This window comes from Podarcis melisellensis (assembly GCF_964234715.1).
Source record: "Podarcis melisellensis genome assembly, chromosome: 7".
Classification (NCBI taxonomy): domain Eukaryota; kingdom Metazoa; phylum Chordata; class Lepidosauria; order Squamata; family Lacertidae; genus Podarcis; species Podarcis melisellensis.
In genome coordinates, this window is record NC_138539.1 from 45,814,319 (window position 1) to 45,836,962 (window position 22,644).

The 22,644-nt window shown below is 47.1% G+C and overlaps 1 protein-coding gene across 8 annotated transcripts; it reads left to right on the plus strand.

The window, feature by feature from the left end:
• Nucleotides 1–555: 555 nt before the first annotated feature.
• ADCYAP1 (adenylate cyclase activating polypeptide 1) lies at nt 556–15,689 on the plus strand. 8 transcript variants are annotated; one of them, XM_081919166.1, is made up of 7 exons: nt 556–1,444; nt 1,686–1,793; nt 6,722–6,859; nt 7,532–7,627; nt 9,379–9,513; nt 10,097–10,211; nt 11,311–11,935. In XM_081919166.1, the coding sequence occupies exons 2-7, from the start codon at nt 1,693–1,695 to the stop codon at nt 11,368–11,370; spliced, it is 645 nt and encodes a 214-aa protein (XP_081775292.1). In that variant the 5' UTR covers nt 556–1,444; nt 1,686–1,692; the 3' UTR covers nt 11,371–11,935. The 8 variants fall into 8 exon arrangements, with proteins under 8 accessions (XP_081775292.1, XP_081775290.1, XP_081775293.1 ...); XM_081919168.1 differs by lacking the exon at nt 11,311–11,935 and adding an exon at nt 14,072–14,177 and having other exon boundaries at nt 560–1,444; XM_081919164.1 differs by lacking the exons at nt 10,097–10,211; nt 11,311–11,935 and adding an exon at nt 14,072–15,689.
• Nucleotides 15,690–22,644: the final 6,955 nt, after the last annotated feature.

The window sequence follows — 22,644 nt, forward strand, 5'->3', positions numbered from 1 at the left end:
GCCATTCAGCACCACAGTGTTTGGACAGCTCCGGTGGGAAAGCAACTGTTCGCCCAGCGGGTAATCAATCCACCCGACTGTCAATTGCCATCTCTAATTAGAAAATTATAGAGAATCCTCTAAGACTTCAAACAGCTTTGGAGGGGAAATTAATAGTAATGTAATGACGACGGCAACAAAAACAGAGATTGAAATATTTAATTGCACTGGTTAAAGAAGCACATGCCCAAGATTTCTTGGCTTCGTAAACAAATAGCAAGTCTTCTGTTTGAAAAATGACCGGTGTCCATTTACTTGGAAGCAATTTCCATTGAAATCAGTGGGGATTATTTCCAAGCAAGGCGTTTAGGAAGAGGAGAAAAAAGTATACGTGAAGGACAGACTTTCTGCAAGAGACATGCAATCGAATGACCCGTCTCTGAAATATAGGGGAAATGTGAAATTTGAAAATTAGCCACCTCAGTGAGAGTTTTGGTTGGGCAGGGGCGGGGGGGGGGGACGTGTAAGTTAAAGTGCTTATGAGAAGCTTATGACTCCTGCTCGCATCATCTTGAAGTTGGGATTGTTCTGTTCCTTGAGGAATTGGGGTGGTGACGTCTTTTCTGATACCGATTATTACGTGACTGCAACAACAACAATAAAAAAAAGTCATTGGCAAATAAAAATCCGAACGCCACATCAACAGAGAAACAAAACAAGCCAGACACCCGGCAAGGCAACAAGGCAGAGAGATTGAGAGAAAGAGAGGGAGAGACCCCCTGTTTACAACAGAGAGCTGGGAGCAGAAAGCAAAGAGGGTGCAAAAGATCTGGTAGCTAAGGTGGGAGCCGGGGCTGTCAGCATCCGGCAGCCAAAGCTGGTCAGCTTGGAAGGCACAGAAGGGGGGAGAAAGGAGAAGAAAGGAAGAGGTAGTGAAGCAAAAGGAGACAAATCGACGCTGAAGCCAGGAGCTGTTCAGGGAAGGGGGAAAGAACCGCTCTGTAGCATTTGCTATAACGCAGCCAGTTCCCACTTTCTCCCTTTCTGTTTCCCTCTTCCTTCCTGCAAGGATTTCCCCTTCTTCTTCGCCTCACCCTCTCTCTCTCCCCTTGTCTCTTGCCTGCCTGGCAGACTCCACTTTACACCTGCAACTTTTAAAAAATTTGAGCTGAGCAACCCCCCCCCCCAAGCTAGGCAGCTAACAAGTCGATCTGCTTGTCTGTCCCACGCCCCCTCCCTTTCTGCGGTTTCCCTCTTTGCCCATCAGAGGAAGAAAGCAAGAGACACACAGAGGGAAACCGAGAGAGAGGCGATGCTTCAGGAGGATTAACTATCCCCACCAAAACTTCCTGGAAGGAAGAGAGCGAGAGAAGGAGGAGAACAACAACAACAACAACAACAACAACAAGGGAGAAATCCTCCTTGATTCAGATCCTGTCTTGCGCCTGGTTTCCAGAGTTGAATGGTAAGGCGAATGAGCGGAATCGGGGCGGGGGAGAGGGGCATGGCAGTGCCGGGAGGGGAGGAGGGGGGCGGGTGGGAGAGGTTGTGCCTGGGTTGGTGAAAAGTCCCACAGGCGGGTTCCTCAGCATCTGATAGCTTCAAGGTGACAAGAGCTGATTCTTTACTGGACAAAGCTGGGGAAGGGGACAGGGAGCCCCCTAGGAGCCCCTTGTGACCGCGGTTTCTCTTTCCCACCCTCCTAGAGTGGCAATGTGTAACAAAGCGCTTCTCGCCCTGCTGGTCTATGGGATAATCATGCACTGCAGCGTCTACTGCTCGCCTGCTGCTGGACTCCAATACCCCGCGCTGAGGTGAGTGAATGCCCGGCTCTCCCCACCCGACTGGGAGCCAGGGCTTGGCTTATTATACTGCATGGGATTTCTTTCCCCCACCCTTCTCTCGCCACTGCTAACCGGGTCCAGACGCTTCGCTGGGAGCTGTCCAGCTCAGATTCAGCCTTCTAGCCTCCAGCTAGAGACAAATTGGCCCTTTCCTTGCCAAGAAGGAAAACTCCCCAAGAATTCCCGCGTTCTCTAACCTTGGGGAACCCACACAGCTCAAGGTTCCAAGTCCGGGTTAGGTCACTTGCTTAGAGACATTGATAACTGATGCTCTAAGAAACCCTCCAGGTTAGAAACACAGGCTGCTGTCCTTAGCGCAGCAGTGAAATTGACTACCGAGCAACTGTGCAAGTTGCGTTTGGTGTGTCTCTCTCTCTCTGTGTGTGTGAAAGAGAGTGCGCGTGCGTGCTAGTGCGCGCGCCTGAAAATTACTTAATTAAATGCTCGTAGGAAATCGGGATATCCTACAATATATTCGTCTCCGGAATGTATACAATTTCATTTCACCCTCCTCCGCTTTCTCCAATATAAGCAATGCTTATCTTGGGGTTCCCATTCGCTTTCTGTTCTGTGGTATGAATTCTATACCACCAATCCATGGGGTTGGGTTTGAAGCATAAACCGAAATATAAAGCCACTCATTAACATGCCAGGCTGCTATCCTAAATCTTCCTTGGGCTATTAACTCCAAGTTATGCGTTTAGAAGCAGGGTGTGGGTGTGTGAAGCTTATGTGTGTTTATCTGCAACAGTTGTGAGATATGTGGAGTTTCTTTCCAGATAATCAGAGTGCCAAACATTGAGAAATACAGGCAGATTACGATAGACCAGCCATTCTGATATCTAAAACGTTGACTCCGAAATAAATGTACCTGTAGCCCAATTCTATGCACATATATTCTGGAACAAACCCTTTTATGATTTTAGATTGTGTGCATAGGAGCATCCCTGGGCTCACAACGAAAGTATGTTTCTATCTAGGACATAGGTATACCTGTATACATGTAGACTTCTAATCCCGAATTTGGCTGCCTATTACCTGCTGCGTTTGCCTGGCAGGTACTGAACCTGTAGGCAAATTATTAGAGAAAGGCTTTGGGTTATAGCTAAGGACTCTGCGGTGTCTGCTACGTTTCTAGCAGTACGGATCACAGGTAGGAAATTACATCTAGTGAGTAATATATTACAGCAGAAGTGTTACGGTATGTAAAATGGGCGACTCAATCCACACATGATGCATTGATACGATCACATCCTACAGTACTTGGAATCGTTGAACTCGGTAGGACTAATGCAGCATGTACCTGGCGGAGGCCCCGCTAATTTCAATGGCGCCTGCTGCTTAAGCAGCCGTGCTTAGAAGGAAGGTGCGCATCTAGGGAAGGCAGGTTAAAGTGAATCGCCGTGGCCCAGACTGAAGCTACCATTAATGTATACGCGTGAAGTGTGTAGGGTTGGCCCCATCCGTGAAATTCTATTGGCTGGCGCAGTTTGTCATTTCGATCTTCAGATTTCTCTGTAAGTTTTTGAAGCTTCGATGGTGCGGGTCTTCTAAATGGAAACACTGTAGGATTGAGCCTTACTAAATTGATTTCCCGCAAGTATAACTTTTATTGAAAGGAAAATGTGGATGGACTGCTAAGATCGCTCCACCAAATGCCATTCAATTGGGATTCTTACCAAAAGGTTTGCTTCTGGAATAACCATACTGAATCTAACGAGCAGGCCTGTACCTTAAGGTTGCAAACCCAAATGCATGCCCCAGGAAGTTAAATTCCAATGAAATGTGTTTTTTTAATCTAGGCTGTTTAAACTGCATCCCTCAGTCAACTGTCTCATACCAGGAACCTGAGCACGTTTCTTTGGCAATAAGCTCCACAGTGATTTATAGTAGAGTATAGACTATGGATTGATGATAGCAACTTTACTTTTAGGATGGCAGGACAAGCCTGTAACACCACCCGGGAGCATTTCCCTGTTATCATTAGCAGTATCGACAGACGGTTGGTAGTAGAGATAGAGTAGTAGAGATTGGCTGCCTTGTTGCTCCCAAAATTACCCAAAAGGGAGCCTGAGTCGACCAGGAGTCTATAACCTTTAATACGGCACAAGGCTCCTTCCGCATAACCTAAGTTGGTTGTATCGACTTTATACCCCTTTGTTCCAAATTTCCTCTTATTAAAAGTGGATCCTCCTTGATCAGGAGCAGCCGATCTGTAACGAACGGCTGCTTGTGAACTTCCCAAACGCTTAGGGCAAACCACTCTAGAGGACAGAAGGCAGAGCAAGATGGGATTTTTGAGCCAGCAAGACAAATATTGCGCTTTGTCGAAAATCCCTCGCAGGTGGCCCAGCGGAGACCGCTTGCGGAGCGGTGCTGAGGACTTCCGTCAGGGTGCTGAGTCCGGGAAGGCTGCTGCGCCCAGACCAACAGGGTGCTTTCCCCCTGCGTTCCTTTCCCACCTCCTCTTTAAGAGGGACAGAAGCCAAGAACGCTACTGACCCCTATTGGTTTCTAGATCAGAAGAATTGGGAGGAGGAGGGGCGGATTCTTGTGATCTGCCACCAATCTTGGGGAAGCACGAGGCTTTCCCTGCCCCCGGGGAGGAGGCACTGAGAATGAAAGCGGCTCAGTCCTGGCGACAGAGTGCCCAACGCGCCGGGACGCTCCTGCCCAGGCTCTGAGGTTGTCCTGAGACGAACCAGCCTCTCCCACCCTCTTGGAAGATTGTTGTCCAAGGTTCCCCCAGGTCTTTCAGCCCTCTTTGCCAACCGAGACCTGGGAGTTGGTGGGGCTGGGTGGCGGGGTGTGGGAGCAGCTGTCAGTCCCGGGGAGGGGGACCCTCCCCCCCCAGTGGATGTAGCGGGGGCGGCTCTTGGCTCCATTCAAGCGCCTGAATTAGCAGCCGCGAAACACTTGAGGAGCATCCATTATTGATAGCTCCTGCCAGAGCTCCGCAGACGAAAATAGCTGCCGGAGAGACGCGCAGTGACCTAAATCCGGCAGCAGGGAGACCACGACGGAGATCAGGCTGGGTGGGAAGCGGGGAGGGGTGGGGAACCGTTGTAAGGCGCAGAAAAGAGAGTGGAGAGCGTGTGTCTGCTTGCGCAGAGGAAGTAAGGAAGGGGAGAAACGCAAAGTCATGCCCCGAGTCCAGAGCCGCTCCATTCCTGCGTTTTTAGAGACGTCTCCTCCCCAGGGGGTCTCCTCCTACTTCTCAGGAGTAGGGACACCCTGAGGACTTGGGAGAAGGTGGGAAGAAAAGCCAGCCCACAGGAAGCTGCCTTAAACCGAGCCACAGCATTGCAGTCAGTTTAGGATTTCCAATGTTCTTCAGTCTTGGAGCTCCATATACAACTCCCATCATGCCCCGGCCAGTTTAGCCAATGGTCAGGAATGACGGGTGTTGTAATCCAGAAAGATCTGGGACCCAAGGTTGAGGAGAACTGGTCGATACTGGGTTTCAGACAGAGGCTTTTCCAGTCCTACCAGGAGATGCGAGGGGTTAAATCTTATGCATTGTAAAAGTGTGTTGTACCAGAGCCCTTTCAAATATGTGAAGAAAATATCTGGGCATTAAAAATATAGCCATAATAAAAACCCTATTGCTTATTTTTCACACGCTGATTCTGGCCTGCTTCCCAGACACTGCGTGTGAATGGCGTGTGTTGGGTGTATAAAGATCATTTCATCTCCCAATCGTTTTTACACCGTTCCCTGGTTAGATTCTGCGTTGCCCACAGGCCTGGATTAAGGGTACAAGGGATCTCAGGCTAATAGGAAGGAACTTTATGTTAACGAGGGAGAGAAGCATTAATTCATCAAACGAATTGTCTTAAATTAATATGTATTAAAATAAGAAAAGAAATAGATAAATATCGGAACACTGGTTTCTTTAAAGGGAAATCCCTCTTCTACCCTATAGCTGTGGCAAAGTCACGAGTGATGTAGTTCATGCCTACATACATAGATTCTCATTTCACAACAACCCTGTGAGGAAGACAAGGCTACGAGAAAGTGGTGGGTCCGAGGTCGCCCATTGAGCTTAACTGGGAAACAGATGGCCTAACCCAGGAGACTCTCCGGTTGTTGTCTCAACATCCAGCTTAACTGGGGTTGATACAGTCCGCTAACATCCACAGGTTCCCATCACTGGCATGAACCCTATCAATGTAATGTTTAATTCGTCCCTACGTGCCCAAGGTCTCCTCCCAACAAGTGACATGGCCAAGCGAGGATTTCAACCCAATCTCCCAGTCTCCATGCATGCTCTGATCCACTCCACTTCCACTGCCTCTGAACTGTCCGAGACACCGAAATAAAATCGAAACGAAACCGATTTGCAGAAAGGCAGAAAGGATTCCGGGGTGGAGAAGGTCTTGAGTTCAAAATTCCCTCCCCCTTTGTCCCACTGGGTCAACTGGGAGCGCGAAAAGCCTTTGGCTTGAATGAGAAAAGATGGGCGAAGTCCTTTGAACGCTACCTGGGAACGGAGAACTGGACTTGGACCCCTGAATTGAAGGTGTAATAGAAGGACAAAACAGGCGGCTGGAGAGTAGGAGGAATTGCTGCAGAGATGTCTGCCTCCTCCCTCCTCTCGTTTTGGCAGCCTGTGGGGCTCTTTCTTTCCCTTTTTTTGGGGGGGGGGCTCCCTTAGCTGGCTGGCAGTCTTCTTCCTCGCGGCTAAGGGGGCAGACCAAGCGTAGGGGAAGCGAAGTGGGGGGGGGGGAGAGCGAGCCTCGGGCGCCATGGGTGCTTCTGAGTGGGGGTGAGGGTGCCTCATGGTCCCAGCCAGTGCTGCCTCCCCCTCCTCCCACCGCCGCCCCCTCGACGTGCCCACCCACCCCGCTCCCGCCGCGATCCCGCACTCAAGGCGCGGCGCCTGTCTCCCTCTACAGCAGGCTGGAAGATGAAGCGTACGACGAAGACGGCAACACCCTGCCCGACTACGCCTTCGACAGCGAGCCCCTCGGGATAGCCGACCCTTCCTCCATGCTGGACGACGTGTACACCTTGTATTACCCACCGGAAAAGAGGTGATTAAGCCATAGATAGATAGAGTTCAGTGCAGGCTGCCATCCTGGGCATCCTGACCTGGACTGGACGCGCCCCTTGCGCCGGAGCAGCTGCGCAATGGACCGCGCGGTGGGTGTGGCGGGCCAGTGGGGGTGGGGTGGGAAGAGAGGTGGTTTCCCAGCCTTCCTCCGCTTTGTCTTTGGAAGAGGGTGAGGAGGAGAAGCACCCCTCTCAAGCCGAGGATCGTCCTCTGCAAGCTTTCCGCGTCAGACCGAGAACAGACGGGGTGGGGAAGAAGGAGGCGAGCAATCCGACTTACCTCTCTCCGGGAAAAAAAAGCCAGTTTCTGAGCAGCGCGCCGCGCGCCCCGTCCTAGAAAATGACCGGAGTTGCCCCGACAGCTGCCAGCTGGGGGGGGGGGAGAGGGGGGGAGCGCGCGCGCTCGAGACTCCACAGCCCAGGCAGGCGGGGCCCGAGGTCCCTGGGGTACCCAAGCAGAGGCCGACCCCCAGATCCCCCCCTCTTGCTAAGGTTTCCCTGCAGGACGAGCTCTGGGTAGTACAGTACTAGGTTCCTCCATCAGCTTGCTGGTCGTGGCTTGTTGCCTGTTTTATTTTGATCTCTGTGTCTCCCTCCTCCTCCTCCCTCCCTCTCTCCACCGCTTCCCTCCTCCCTTCGTTTCTTCTTTCTAGGCATGCGGATGGGATCTTTAATAAAGCCTACAGGAAAGTCTTGGGCCAGTTATCGGCGAGGAAGTACCTTCATTCTCTGATGGCCAAGCGGGTGGGGTAAGACGGTCTTCCTTGTTTGGGTGGGGTGGGGTGGGGAGGGAGTGTGGGTGTGCAAGGGGGGGGCGGGCAGAATCTAAGGAACAAATCTTAATGGACCATCCCATGGGGTTAGAATGGATTAAATGGCACTGGGCATGTTATTTTGTAGAGCTCAGCGGATCTGTCATCTCTGCACAAACGATAGAAATGCATGCAAACCTGGATCACAGTTCGATGCACAGGTTCTGGATCAAACTGTCCCAGGGTGCGTGGAAGACCAACAAGCATAGCTGTCAACCTTTCCCTTTTCTTGCGAGGAATCCTATTCAGAATAAGGGAATTTCAAGTCTGTCTCTAAGTCAGCGCGTTTAGGGAATGTGGGTGCCAAGCGGGTCATCGCCGTTAAGTTGGGCTGTTGATCAAACCACGGGTGGAATGTCGTCTAGAGAAGAATATTATTAAACAGAACTGGGCTGAACTCCCGGAGAGGTGGGCTTTCCCGGTTTACAACCTTCAGAGGACTGGGCTATATTGTTAAATAGGGTTGCTAATCCTCCGCGCTCCCTCGAATGTGACACAACCGGCCTCCCTCCCCGCCCCATTCAGCCTGACAGGATGAAAAGGTGCGGCGACAAGCTCAGCTGATAAAGACCTTGTCAGTTGCACAGTTCGCTCCTCTGCGGAGTCTGACCGACCCCCCTTCAACCCGCTGGGGATGATTAAATAAATACTCGAGGCTCCTTTGGGAGGAAGAGGGCGTCATTTCCATAGATCCAGGCGCAGACTGACCACAGAACGTGCGGAAAAGAAATAAAATGGGAAATAAAAACAAAGCAGCCCCTCCCTCCTTCTCCCTCCCCGTCCCCGACCTCTGCTTTGAAATCAACCCTCCTAGCCGGATGCCAGCCCGCGCGTGTATCGGCAGAAGGCAACATTTTAATAAAGCCCAGGGGGAAATGGATTACACCATTTCAGGATGAATAATTCATGCCAGGAAGAGATTGTCTCCGGACTGTCGACTTGTATTATGATCACACTTCAACTTCCGCGGCGTGGTTAGAGAAAGCCTTTGTTTCTTGGCGCCGGGGAAAGAACCTGCCCTTTATTACTCCGGCCCCTGCTCTACGTGTTGCTCGCGCTGCTTGAAAGGAGCAACCCCCATCTTTCAAGGAACAAAACAAAACAAAACCCCCGTCCCTGCACACTCCACCGCCAGATCCTTCCCTAGACCAAATGTTTTTGGATAACTCTGTGATAAAAAGGATGGTGATAATGAGGATGCTATAAAGGGGAAAACACACACAGAAAGCTTCGAATTGTTAAAAGGATGAAGATTAATCGGGGCAGATCGCGAGGGGCTTATTGTTTGGCATGGGGGGCATTGGCCTGTGGAGCAAGCCTGGGTAGGAAAGAAAAGGGAAAGCTGGGACACCCCCCCCCAACACACACACACACACACACAGCAGACAGCAATACAATGGAAGATAAAGAAGAATAGAAAGTGACTGCTTCCTCTTGTTTATGAACAAGATGGTGCGCAATAAGAGTCTACACTCAGTCCACCCAGCAAACGCCCATTGGCAGTGAAACTGACCAGCCTTCTGGGCGTTAAGGTGGCCTTTCTGGGCGCAATTTCCCGACCCCTTTCCCTTTTCTGCTTCCGAAAGACGTAGCTCCTGCGGCAGGGTTCGCGGTTTCCGATTTTGCAACCACGTTTCGCTTTGCCTTCTTCTTTTTCTCTCCTGCTCTCTTTCCCCTACTCCTTGCAGCGGAGCGAGCGGCCTGGAGGATGACTCGGAACCGCTTTCCAAAAGGCACTCGGACGGCATATTCACAGACAGCTACAGCCGCTACCGAAAACAAATGGCTGTCAAGAAATACTTGGCAGCAGTCCTGGGGAAAAGGTATAAACAAAGAGTTAGAAACAAAGGACGCCGAGTAGCCTATTTGTAGCGATGAGTTTCCCAATCGCTCCTGTGTATACAAAAGCCCCGGGGAAAAAAAAATCCGAGAGAGGACCCCCCCCCAACCCGCCCCCGTCCCTAAAAAGTCATTTCCAAACTGACTGGTCAATCACCGCTCCTGTGTTATCCAAACATGTATTTATGTATGAAGTAAAGCCATTAAATGAATATTTTGATAATAATATTGTTTTTCTTTTGTACCAAAATAATATTTAAAAATAAGCACTAGAGAAAACGCACAGATCTACTTTGTGGACCAATCCTTAAACTAACTAACTAAATGTTAAGACTAGAATCTATAGACCTGCTAGAGCTAGCTCGATAGACTAGGGAATTAGAGAGGACCAACTGATGCTACAGTGGTTAGCATTCGCACAAGAGACCGAGGACATTCGCCTGAGCTGTTTTATGTTTTTATATTTAAAAAAAGAAGAGAAAAAAATGGAGAAGACAATCATTGTTTTGAATATTGCTCCTATTTTTGTAATGGAAATTAAAAGGAGAGTATTTTTATCCATGACAGGGTTGAAGAAATTACTATTCTCCATTTGCTACTGTACATAGACAAAGATGCCCTGCTACAAGGGGAATATGAGGCTATTGATTTGGGAGAATTACTGACGCAGTTCCTTGCCCCGGTGAGTCTCCTGTCAGGCTCCTTTGACACGTCCTTCCTCCTTCCCCCCTCCCCCTCCCTTCTAGAAATGACATTTCCCTGCTTTACTCTGACTGCCCTTTTTTCTATGTATCTGGATCTGCTCTGAGACCAAGTGAAGAACGGAGCCTGCAAGACCGTTTAAGGTGAATCGGCCACCCCTCGCCCCAGAACCCCTCTCTCCTGGCCACTCCTCTCAATGGGGGGGAGCAAAGGAGCGCCTCTCCCTACCTGTAGGAGGGGAGAGGGGGTGAAGGGTCATGCCGATCCGCCTTAGCGCTTGTGAGCAGAGAGGACCAGGGTCCGGTAGTTTAAGAGACGATTGTAGTTCAGCAGGATGCAAATTGTCGAAATAAATAGTTGCGCCCCAATGAGAAATCCTGGAAGAGTTGTCTTTTTCTGGTTTCTGGGACAGCAGACTAAGAAGGGGGCCTCTTCCCATATGCAGGTGTGTGTATACACATATAGATACACAATGCACTGTATATCAATATATACATATCTCACACTGTGCATATGTAGGGTCCAGACTTAGCCATACTCAGAATAGATCGATGCGTCAACTCTAAGAAGGCTAAAGTCTGGATCCAACCATGAGGTAGCCTCAGAAGTAATAAGTTCGATCCGTTAGGAAGTTCGGAGTTCAGATCTAGGGCAGAATAGAGAAGAAACGACCCCCCTACCCCATCCCTTTGGGTTTTGGACTTGGCACAGACTAGGTTCTAGGAGTTAAAGATAACCTGCCCCATCAGGCCGGATCTATCCATGCAGCAGACGGAGGTGAAACTCGTGATGGCAAAGTGGACAATAGCACTTCAGAAAGAAAGAAAGAAAGAAAGAAAGAAAGAAAGAAAGAAAGAAAGAAAGAAAGAAAGAAAGAGCCCTGTCAGTAGAGAACTGGAAGGAAGATTCTAGTACAGTCCCATTTCTCCATTCCCAACGCCAGAAGTTAATAAGATATAGAAATAATTAAAGGGTGCATTTTTTTAATTAAAAAAGTGCCCCTGTAATCTGAAATGGTATATTCCACTCTGCAACCTTAGCAACTCTACCACCTTCCGTTTCCACCTATTCTGCTGCAGGTGTGGATCCCGCCTCAAAGAGATCCATCGGCCTACGAGCTGTTTGGTATCGGATCTTGATGCAAAGTATTCACGTGTAACTCTCCAGTGCTGTCCATCCTTCTTCTCATCTTGTGATATATTGGCTAGCGTTCTCTCTTGATAATCGCCCCCCGCCCCGCCCGCCCGCCCGCCCGCCCGGTGGGAGTCACTTTCACGCTCTCTCCCTCCCTCCCCCCCCCCCCAGTTCATGGTTCCCTGATAGAACTTTCGCTTCTCCGCCCTCGATGGCCTCTCTCGCAAATGTTGTGTTTTCCATCGGGGCCACTTTCGTTTCTTTTTTCCCTCGAAAGCAACAACCAACAATTATATTGTGAACGCCTCAGGCACTTTTGGTTTTGTTATGATGCAAGCTCTTAATTGTCAGACTGTCTTAGGCCCCTCCCCCCCTGCTGTAGCGCCTATATCTATATATCTCTCTATATATTCCACCACTAAAGAATTATGCACTATGACGAAAAAATTTTTTCCTTTCCTTTTCCTTTTCTTTTCGGTTCCTTGTTGATTTATTGAGTTTGGAGGTTTAAAATGTATTTTTCTACATTATGGCTTTAACCGCTTAGTAAAATTTATTTCATACAATCAACTTTGGTCATGCTAGAATGTGTAGTGTTCCCTCTGCGCTTCAGTTTCTAAGACCTGATCAAGCATCTTTCTGTGGGGACGGGGACCTTGAAATGTGAGTGCGTGTGCGCCTGCGCGTGCGTTTGTGTTTGTGTGTGAAGTGTGTGGAGGGCATTGAAATAATCCCTTGGATTGTGTGCAGTGGGTATTGAAATAGTCCCAACTCAGAAGGGACTTGTTTTCCCCCTCTTACCTCCAGAGAATTAACTGCCAAATGTAAATAGGGTGGTTCGAAGCCGATCTAGTTCTGTTGAACTCAATGGGGCTGAAGGTTGCAGTTCCAAACCGTCCATTCTCCTTGATGGTCTTTGTCCTGCCTTCTGTTCATTCACACTTATTTGGCATGCGCCTGCGCACGGCGCCAGTCACAGGTATGAATGAACGGAAGCTGCTCAAAGAACAAGCAACACCCCGCCCCTCTCTCTGTTCCCACTGAAATCAAGGGAACTTGGCATTTTTAAGTCAGCAGACTTATCCAGAAGGACGTCCCATTCATTTCAATGGAAAACACATTTGTTGAGGGTTCTCTTAACACAGTGGTGCAGTACGGTCATTTTACCCTGGGTTGAATAGCCTTGGCGGCTCTCCCGCTCCCCTTCAGATGGTAAACCAGCCCTACTGTATTTAGGGACCCAGGTCTTTCTTCCCAGGGTCCTGTCTCGACGGCACCATTGCTTTAACGAGCTGAGTACCTTTTGGGATGTCGTCTGTCGGCTGCAATGCGCCTTAAAGGATCAGGTTGTCAATCAGCTTCAATCATAGGGTGGCCTCGGATTAATTGGGTCTCCCGCAGCTCAGACTCGACCAAACGAGTGGGCGCCTTATTTCTAGAGCCCCCATCCCAGATTTCCTTGTTGAGTTGTAGGACTTGGATCTAAATCCATTTAGGTTGCCACCTTTCATTCATGTGCTGGAAAGAAATCTCTTTTTTTAGCAGGGGGATTTTGCTTGACTGTTCAACTGAAGTCAACGGGGTGAAAACCTAACCTCGATGCAAAGCGTATCTCCCAAGTTAAAAAGTTGCCCAGGTTTCCAACTCCGTGTGATTCTTCCTCCTGTATTGGACACCTCTAGTTAGTCAAGTTAAAAGCAGGACAAATATGACCATACTAAGGACAGTCTCCTTTGCTTCAAAAAATTAAATAGAAGAAGGGAGAAGGCAACCTTTTTTTCTGTTGATGAAATTGCTTCTAGTTATTATGGGGTATATGAAAGAGCACCCGCAACAAATAGCTGCGCTGAACATTGAAAGCAGCGTCGCACCCCGCAGAGAATCCCGATAGCTGTAGTTTGTTAAGGGTGCTGAGCCTTGTTAGGAGACGCACTATTCCCCTCACAGAGCTAGGATTGCCAGAGTGGTTTAACAACCAGCCCCTCTACTCAGGGAGCTCTGATAACTGTAGCTCTTTGAGGGGAATAACAGGGGTCTCTCCTAGCAACTCAGCACTCTTAAGAAACTATGGTCCCCAGAATTCTTTGAGGGAAGCCGCGACCGTTTCAAGGGGTAGGAGACTGCTTTAAAATGCGCAGCGCACCTGTAGTTCTGCTGTGCCCGCCCCGTAACTTTAACGTAGAATTATCCTTGGTGTCTGAAACGACAGCCCTGTTATGAATGGCCCTTGTTTTTCCGAGTAAAGGGGATTTTTAGCCTGTGAGAATCGTCAGCAGGATTCCCAGATCCTCAGCTACTGAAAACGGGTGGTGGGGAGATCTGGAAGCTCTTGAGAGATTGGCTCTCTGACCCCGACGGCAGTTTAGCAGCCGGCTCCCCGTTGAAATGAATGGAACGCGTCTCCTAAGGGCAAAGCCCGGGCGGAGGTGCACGCCAGCGCCCCCTCGAGCCCAGCGCCTCGTCTTGCTTTACGAGCCGCTCAGCCGTCGAGCAGAGAAAAGGCGCCCGTCTCACCCGTCAGACTCTCCCCCCCCGTCTGATCCGGGCCCCGAGTAATCCATCACAGCAAACCCAATCGAGTTTGCATGCAGGTCCCAGGCAGGCTACGGCTGCAGCCAGCGGTAGCGCAGCCGTCGAGGGCCTTCGACCTGATGCCTGAGTGGTGTGTATGAGATCAATCTTACTTGAATTTTGCATTCTCTTCAGGCCATGTGACGCAGGATGCCGTTTGCAGCTTTTCGTGCCTTCCCTTCGCCTTTTAAATCGCCACGAGTTCACAGATGGCTATTTAGTGGCCCTACAATGCTGCAACACATCAGCTTGCATTTCTTTCTTTTCGCTTTCCCCTCCCTTTCCCTTTCCTTCTTTTGGTGTTAAGTCTCCAAGCCTCGCGAGTTGTTCCTTTGACGAGGACAACGGGCAGGACCTCTTGCTGTGTGTTTGTGTCCCATGTTTGGTGCGATGACGCGACGGCGACCTCTAGGGGCTCCCTTTTGACGTGCTAGTCGTGCTCAGCTTCGCCTTGCTAGTCCAGTGGGCTAGTCAGTTTCAGTCAGTCTTGCCAGCGTAACGTTTCTCCACACAGCCCGTGGTCGCCTGTCTAGGATACCTATCCTTTGTCGCCAAGAGCCTTAAATCCCATGGATCCAATTGGAAATCCAGTGATCACTGAGGTTAGATGTCAGTATTTTGGAGATATCTATCTATATCTATATATTTTTTCTTCCTTCTGTGTAGCAACTTGAGTATCAAAAAAGCACTACAGCAAAAAGTAAAACACCCGTGGTTTCCATCAATAGGACTTTGAGAACTGTTATTTCAAAGTGTGTAAAGTTTGTATTAATAAATTTTTGTAAACAATGCCATTTCGTCTAATGTTTGGGGGAGACAGTGCAAATGGATTTCCACCAGGAAATAACCTCTTAAATTATGATTCTGATTATTTTATCTTTAATGAAATCTATAACATTTTATTTTAACCTGTAGGGTTTCTTCTTCCCCCCACCTTTCTTATTTGATGCTTCTACAATATAATCAAGTAGGAAATTATTGGAACTGCAACTTCAGACACAATCGAGAGAAGGAACCAAAAACAAAAGCCACCCCAACCAACTCATTCAAAATAATCAGGTTTTTTTAAAAAAGAAATAAAGCTTTACTTTCTCCCACTTATTATAGGGATCCTCTAATCGCTTTGAGAGCCAGCTCTTATTTACACTCCAATGAATTTGTTGCAGCTGCTCTTGAAGCAATGGTTTAAGTCTCTCAGCTATCTGACTTTAGAGCAGGAATGGGGAACCTGTGGCTTGCCAGATGTTGTTGGACTGGTCCTGCCCCATCAGCCCCACCCAGCGTGGTCAGGAATGATGGAAACTGTAGTCCAGCAACATCTGGAGGGTCACAGTTTAGCCACACCTGCTTTAGAAAGTCAAGTCGAACAGATGTGGGGCAACTATCCGAAGAACGTTACCATCCATGTTTAAATGTCATTGAAATTAATAGGATGTGCAGTGTGATTCTACACACTTTCTCAGAGGAAACCTCAAGGGGACTTTCTTCAGAGTAAATGGGATCATGCTGTTCAGCTCTTTACTGGGCCCTCTTGTACAACTGAATTCTGTAGGAATTAGACATGGGTATTATGGATTGTGTTCAAGAGCTGCACTTTTGAAACCAGGCTTACTAACTGGGGAGTAAATCTCATTAAAACGTGATGGGATTTATTTTGGAGTAAACATAGACTGTCTCCTGGAGGCGAATCCGTGATCAGGCCTGCAGCTCTATTCCATGCATGTTTTCTGTGAAATAAACCCCAGCAAATTCAGCAGGTCTGTCTCTTTAGTACTTTCTTTAGGACTTTCCACAGGCCCCTGCAAACTGGTGTCTTTTTGTGGGTGTTTTCTGCAACTTGTCATTAACACAATAAGAGTGCACGAGTGGTGGATTTACACTGGGCTGTGTGCACATCCTGCTGCTTTCTTAGCTATTCTGTCACGAGTGTTACTGCATTCTCGCCATCTGGAGGAGCACTCTTGCACTATAGTGCAACAGAAGTGGCACATGCCCTGCAAATGTCTGTGATATGAAAAGTTATGGGATTTTAGTAGGAAACCATGGGACATGCACTGAAACGAAGCAGAAATACTGCCCCCAAACCTTAGAAGGCACAAACAACATGGAAAGCAGGAATGCATCTAACCCCCCTGATACCATCATGGACACAAAAGCATGACGCATACTCCATAAAAAGGACATTTTGTGGGGCCCTAAGAAACATGGTTAAGAATAAGCAGTAATGGACAGCCCAGGAATTCCCAGTAGTGCAATTTTTATTATAATAAAGAGGATGTGCTAAACTAAAGCATGGGTGGTTAACTTGTGGTCCTCCAAATGTTTTGGAACACAACTCCCAGCAGCCTCTGGCTGGGGCTGATGTGTCACACAGTACAAAATATCTAGAGGGCACCAGACTGGGGAAGACTGTTCTAAAAACACAAAACGTTCAGATACATTTTAAAGCATTCCATTTCTCCAATGCTATCAATGCTCTAAGCACTCCAGTTTCAAGTTGCACCTGTTTGTACTCAGGTACAAAGCAACAGCAGTAGGACCACTCAGTCAAAAACACGGCTCCACTACTCTAAAAAGTGTTGCTTCAAGTCCCATCCACCAGCTTGTGGAGAGTTAAGGGGCTCCTTTGAGAACGGTGCCTGCTACCTGGGAACCAGGTTGAACTGACAGCATAAGGATTCATAGTAGGGTATTCTAAGGGGAAGCTTTCAGTTAAATGTGTGGGAAATAATTGGAAATACTCCAGATCCTTGTTATGCTTGTGATTACCATCATTCCAGCAGATTAGAAACTGTTCTTAGCTAGAGTGTAAAAAGCTCCTCCACATTTAAATTAGAGAAAGAAAAACAATCCTCCTATGCTTCTTTGTTCAGTACCAGAAATAATCAAACCACTCCAAGATGGCAAAACTAGGAAGTCATAGAAACAGCAGCAGCAGCAGCAGCAGCAGCAGAAGCAACAGGCCCACTCCAAGACGATGTGCTACTTCAGTAAAAACCTAAGCTTGGAAAAGGTGCCTTAACACCGTGATACTTGGAAGCAAGACCCACTGGTGCAGAAGGAAAAGTTACAGAACTTGAGTTCGTTCCATTCAAGCCAGTGAGAGGCTAGGCTGTTAGGGGACAATTATGTGACCTCCAACGAGCAGATTTCATGAGGTTAACATCTAGTTAACAGCAAACAAAAACATTGATTGTATGGATTGCTCTGGGCTGGGTGTGTATGCCATGATCCAGTCTATTTCTGCTCCTTTATAGCTGGGAGATCTTTTCTCCTGGCAGGAGGATATTAAGTGAACAGTGATTTGCATCGAAAGAGGACTTCTATGATACACACAAAGGAACTTATTAGTGCTTGAAGGCAACAGCCATGCCAGCTACTCTTCCTTGCTTTCTTCCACCAGACACATTAACACAATATTATGCTGAGCAAGAATAAAGTTGTTGTGATGTTTGTGGGTAGATATCATGACTGATATCAGCCCAATAGATCCCATCTATCCTGTGCAGTTCTTCTCATAGTGAGACATATACTTCCCTCCATCCTGGACAATGCCAAATGTAGGTTTCTATTCATTTCATTTTGAGCTCTGCTTAAGTCACTAGGGCCAACCCCCTCCCAACTATGCATGGTATAAATGCATTTGATCATAAAATATGCCTCCACCAATGTGCTCCAAAACCAGGACTTGTTCTTTCAATAACCTCAAATCATCCCAGCACAGCTGAATCCAACCATACTGAAAAACAGTTGGCAGGAGACAGTCCCAAGTCATGCCATGCTGACCTATCTCCCTATCAGATGGTCAGCCACTAGCTAAGGCCATGTTGTGTTCTAGCCCTTGTGTTTGCTGCTTTACGGCTGATCCGGAACACCCTACTATGGCCACAAATAACAACCCGCCCTCATTCCTTCCTTTTCCAGCAATCTGTTGACAAATAAAACACCTTGAGAGCAACAAGGGAAAAGCACCAACTCTTTCCTTCCATGGGATGCCCATAACCATTAAAAGCTGCAGAATGCCACCTCCTTCTCACCTTACCATGCTCTTCTGGGAGGCCTGAATTCTCTGCAGCCAGTTGTTACATTGGATGCTCTGTTGCTTGGACTAGAAAGCCAGCTCTGACACGAGTGGGGAGAGTGATGTTGTGTTCAAATCTTGCTTTCAGGCTTCCCATAGGTATCTGGTTGGCCACTATGAGAATGCTGGACTAGGTGGGTCATTAGCCTGAACCAGCGGTCTCTTCTTATCTTCTAAAGTTTTTATCCTAGAACATACCACACCCAGCCATGGCCATAAAATGGAAATCATCAAGGTAGTTCACCAGGGTATTGAAAGTTGTCCAGCTCCTTAAGGCAAACTAAAAAAAAAAAAAATGCACCGAATTTTTCAAACATCGCAAATAAGAATTCTATACATATACAATTTTCCCTGGAAGGAAAGTTGCAAAAATGTAGCAGCATTCACCAATTAAAAGGTGGTATCCAACAGCTATTTATCTAGCACATTTAATTATCTTCATTGCATTTTCCTCTCATAGCATGTGGGGTCGACTACTATTGTCACCATATTGTGGGTAGTAGTTTTGAGGCTGTGAGCAAATGACATGCACAAGAAAGGCTGTACGATGAGCACATGACAGGTGATCAGGAAGGACTAAAATCCTCTGGCACATATGCTCTGTCTGCAAGACTTCCCTGTTCTACTGCATTACCCTGATGTCAAGTGGCAAATCATGCCACAGAATAGTGCCACACAGGCCTCAAACTTTTAAAAGGTCACCAGCTTTATAAATGACATTGTTTTTATAAAACCACAGTGAAGAATTACACCATTTGTGTGTCTCTAGACCTAGAATTATGGGTAGGGAGGGGCCACTTTGAACAAGGATGACGTAGCAGACAATGTGAAAAACAGTGTCCAAGACTTGCATAGCTGCTGCCATTCACAGTCTGCAACACTGATAGATAATTGGTGTGAATTAGTATTGTGTGTGTGGAAAGGCCCTGTGGAGGTGGCCGTCTTCTTCTGTTGGCTCAGCTGTGGCTTTGACCTCCTTGCCAGTAGGGAGGTACAGGGTGCCCTGACAAGAGGCCTCCCTTACCACCCCAAAACTCTTGGTGGGGTATATTGGAGAACATGACCACTGGCTGTGGCTGTCAAGAGTGCTCCACAGTCAAAAAAATGCACATGGCAGATAGTTTGTACAGAATTCTTTATTGCAAAAAATAACACAATTGTTTCTGGCCCTAACTGTTTCCCTATAAAAAAATTCACCGCATGTGCCACTGAGCTATCCTGTCTATGGCCCTGATTTGAGTAACAGTTTAATGGCAGAATGCTATCAGGAGCTCAAGAATTGGCTTTTTTTTTAGACAAGCAACACCTCAAAGCCAGAGAGAATGAACATTGTGTGGGCTGTGCTGGAATGAAACAACCTTGAACATGGTTAAAGTTGTAATCAATTGTGGGCTGTTACATAAAAAACCTAAGAATAAAAGAGTCAATCTATAAAACAGCACATTAAAATGACCCATAAAACTGCACATTAAAAATTCCTTTCCTTTATAAACAAGCTTTTCAGATGAAAAGGAGATAGGAATTCATGAAAGTTAAAATATTTATACTCTGGGCAGCGTAGCTAAACTTAGAGACAACATTTAATTTTCTGTGACGTATTTCTTTAACAAGTTTTCTAAGACGGATGATTTAAATCCAAGGAAGTCGAGTGAGTCATCTGTACGGTTGGACCAGTGGCAGAGCTAAGTTTAGAATCAAGGAGAACGGAAGATCTCTGGGTTTTAAGGGTATACTATTCTGCTCTCTTCCTCTCACTCATATACAGGCACTGTTATTTTGGGCTTTTACAGAGAAAACAGTATGCCACAGGATATCTTGTGGTTCTTCACTATAGCCCCCCCTCCAAAATGACATACAGAAAGCCAACCCTGTGTCCCTCCCCCCATACTTTATCAGTTCATTCTCCCCATAGTCTTCTAAAACCAAAAGTAAGGGGGCTGTCACAAAGATAAGCAATTTGAGCATTGGCTAATTGGCACTTTCATCTGATATGGTAAGTCAGGGAATTGTGGGTTCAAACCAATCACAGTATTTTCCAAGTGTTTTCATGTTTTAATTGAAAATAGTCCAAAACATAGTTTTTTGACTGGTTGGTTGGATCCAGAAATGTCTTAAAGTGGGCCACACCACAGTGCCAGTATTGTTTTTAAAAGAGGGAAAGGGAAAAGTTTATGACAAAACAATGAAGATTAAAACAAGACACCGAACCAAATGGGTGCATAGTGCACATCAGAGTGAGCCAGTGGTGCTGGCGGTAAAAAAAAGTGAATCTACTGTTCTAACCCACTTTGGTGCTGTTTCTAACTTACACATCCCAAAACAGTTTGGATCAAACACATGTTGGAGGTCACCTCCTCCCTGAGACCCCATGGAGAGTGAGAGAGTTTGGATTTGATATCCCGCCTTTCACTCCCCTTCAGGAGTCTCAAAGCGGCTAACATTCTCCTTTCCCTTCCTCCCCCACAACAAACACTCTGTGAGGTGAGTGAGGCGGAGAGACTTCAGAGAAGTGTGACTGGCCCAAGGTCACCCAGCAGCTGCATGTGGAGGAATGGGGAATCGAACCCGGATCACCAGATTACGAGTCCACCGCTCTTAACCACTACACCACACTGGCTCTCTTGGAACAAGGGTAGTGTCCTTTTAGGCAAGTTATTGCTAATTTCTTGCTGCAATCCTGTTAGGCTGCAGAGCAATAGTCTTAGCAGCTTCCCTTCCACTCTGGGCCTTTGGTTGTCTTCTGGATGCTCAGCAAAGAGACCGTCTTTTCAAAGCATCACAGGGGTCTGTCGTTTTACACACTTTAATTGGCCAGTTGCAATAGCGTTGCAACTTCTCCCAAGCAGGCTCTCATTTGCCTTTGACAACCGCAGGGCAGGCATGCCTTCAATGGGTCAGGTTTTATTGCTTCTCTATGCTGGCAAAAACTTCAGCTGCTACAAGCACAGGAGCCTTCTAAGAAGAAACAAAGAAGGCAAGCTTAGTTACACTGAAACAGAATACAGGTTTTCAAGGCGTTATAGGTTGGGTGAGTATGGAGCTATGCTTGGATGGTAGATTGCTTCTCAGGACCAGCATTTCTTTACACTGCTGTTTGAAGAGGTCTGGGAGGCAAGCATCTAGGGCAGGGATAGGCAATCTATGGCCCTCCAGATTTTGCTGGAGTGCAACTCCCATCACCCCTCATCATCAACCATGCTGGCAAGGGCTGGTGGGAGCTGGAGTGCAATAGCACCTGTTCCTCATTCCTGATGTGAGGTTTCTGACCATGATGCTGGACTGAATCTTTCTTGGGCGAGGCTCCATGGTAGAGGTTGCTTCACATTAGCACTCTTTCAAAGATATTAGAGTAATAACCTATACAGCCAATGAATTGTTGACTTGTGGGTGGCTAAGAAAAGGTGCCTGTACTCTCTAGCCTCACTAGATTCAAATCAAGGAACTGCGGGAAGGGGCTGGTGTCCATTCTCTATGAACTTTTGGAAATTTGCACATGACTCTGGCATGATGGGAAGTTTTGCTTCTGCACATGACTCGGACAAAACCGTTCTAAGCTGAGACATTCCTTCATCACCCTAGAATGTTCAGTTCACATTGAGTTCATGAAAACATTGTACCCTGACCTGTTCTTAATCCATGATTGACCACATCTACGGAACGTGATTGTTATGTCCTTTTAAGTCTTGCTATATCAATCACTAGTAATTGTTTAAGTCTTGTTATATTAATCACTAGTTATAGTTTAATAAGGAGGTTTTGATGCCTGTCTAGTTCTGTGTTCCCTTTCCCAGCCTTTAATCTATTCATGATTAATGCTTATATGCAACCTTTGCTTTGTACTTGTGTTAACCAATCAGCAACAAGCACATATGTGGCAATGCTGTAATATTCAATAAAATGGACTCCCCGAGACATGCTCGACAGATGCCTCCCATATGACACTCCTCACTTGTCTGTCGTTTATTTCAACCTAATACTATCCCAAGCTCTTTTGATATACAGATGACTGTAACTGAAAAGAGGTGGAATACCCTTTAGTTAATTAGACCAGTGGTTCGCAGTTGGTGGTCCACAGACCTCAGGGGCTCCAAGTAACCCATGCAGGGGGTCCATGGCACCATTCACATAACAAAAACTACCCAACTTATCTGTCTGCACCAAGGAGAGAAATTTGGGTCTCTTAAACAACCTCTGTATCAATATCTCTTGCATATCAAATATTGTAATTATCTGCACTGCTCCTTTTATTGTTGTCTTACAGTGTTCATATATTTTTTGCATATTTGTGCTTATAAATAAAATAATTAAAAACAACAACAACAAGGCAAATTATGCCTTTCTGGTGCCCTACAAATGCAGGTGGAAGTCTGTATATATCCTTTTGTTAAAATATAATCACAGCATTTCTCGTTGTCTGTGATTGCGTTTAATAGCAATTCAGTCTATATTTGTAACTTTATTGAGGACATTTAGTACAGTAAGTGCTATGGAATGCAAACTGGAGTGTTATGATGAGCTTTGCTAAAACTGGCCACCAGCTAGCCATTGGCAGCTTGAATGGATTTCTATCTACAGGATGGCTAAATTGGAGTGAACTGGTTCACAGAACCCAGCACAGAAGCTGCTC

Coding starts and splice junctions, on each gene's coding strand:
- ADCYAP1 (XM_081919164.1), top strand. CDS start 1,693: ATGTGTAACAAAGCGCTTCTCGCCCTGCTGGTCTATGGGATAATCATG. Junction 7,628..9,378: donor CTGATGGCCAAGCGGGTGGG/GTAAGACGGTCT, acceptor TACTCCTTGCAG/CGGAGCGAGCGGCCTGGAGG. Junction 9,514..14,071: donor GCAGCAGTCCTGGGGAAAAG/GTATAAACAAAG, acceptor CATTCTCTTCAG/GCCATGTGACGCAGGATGCC.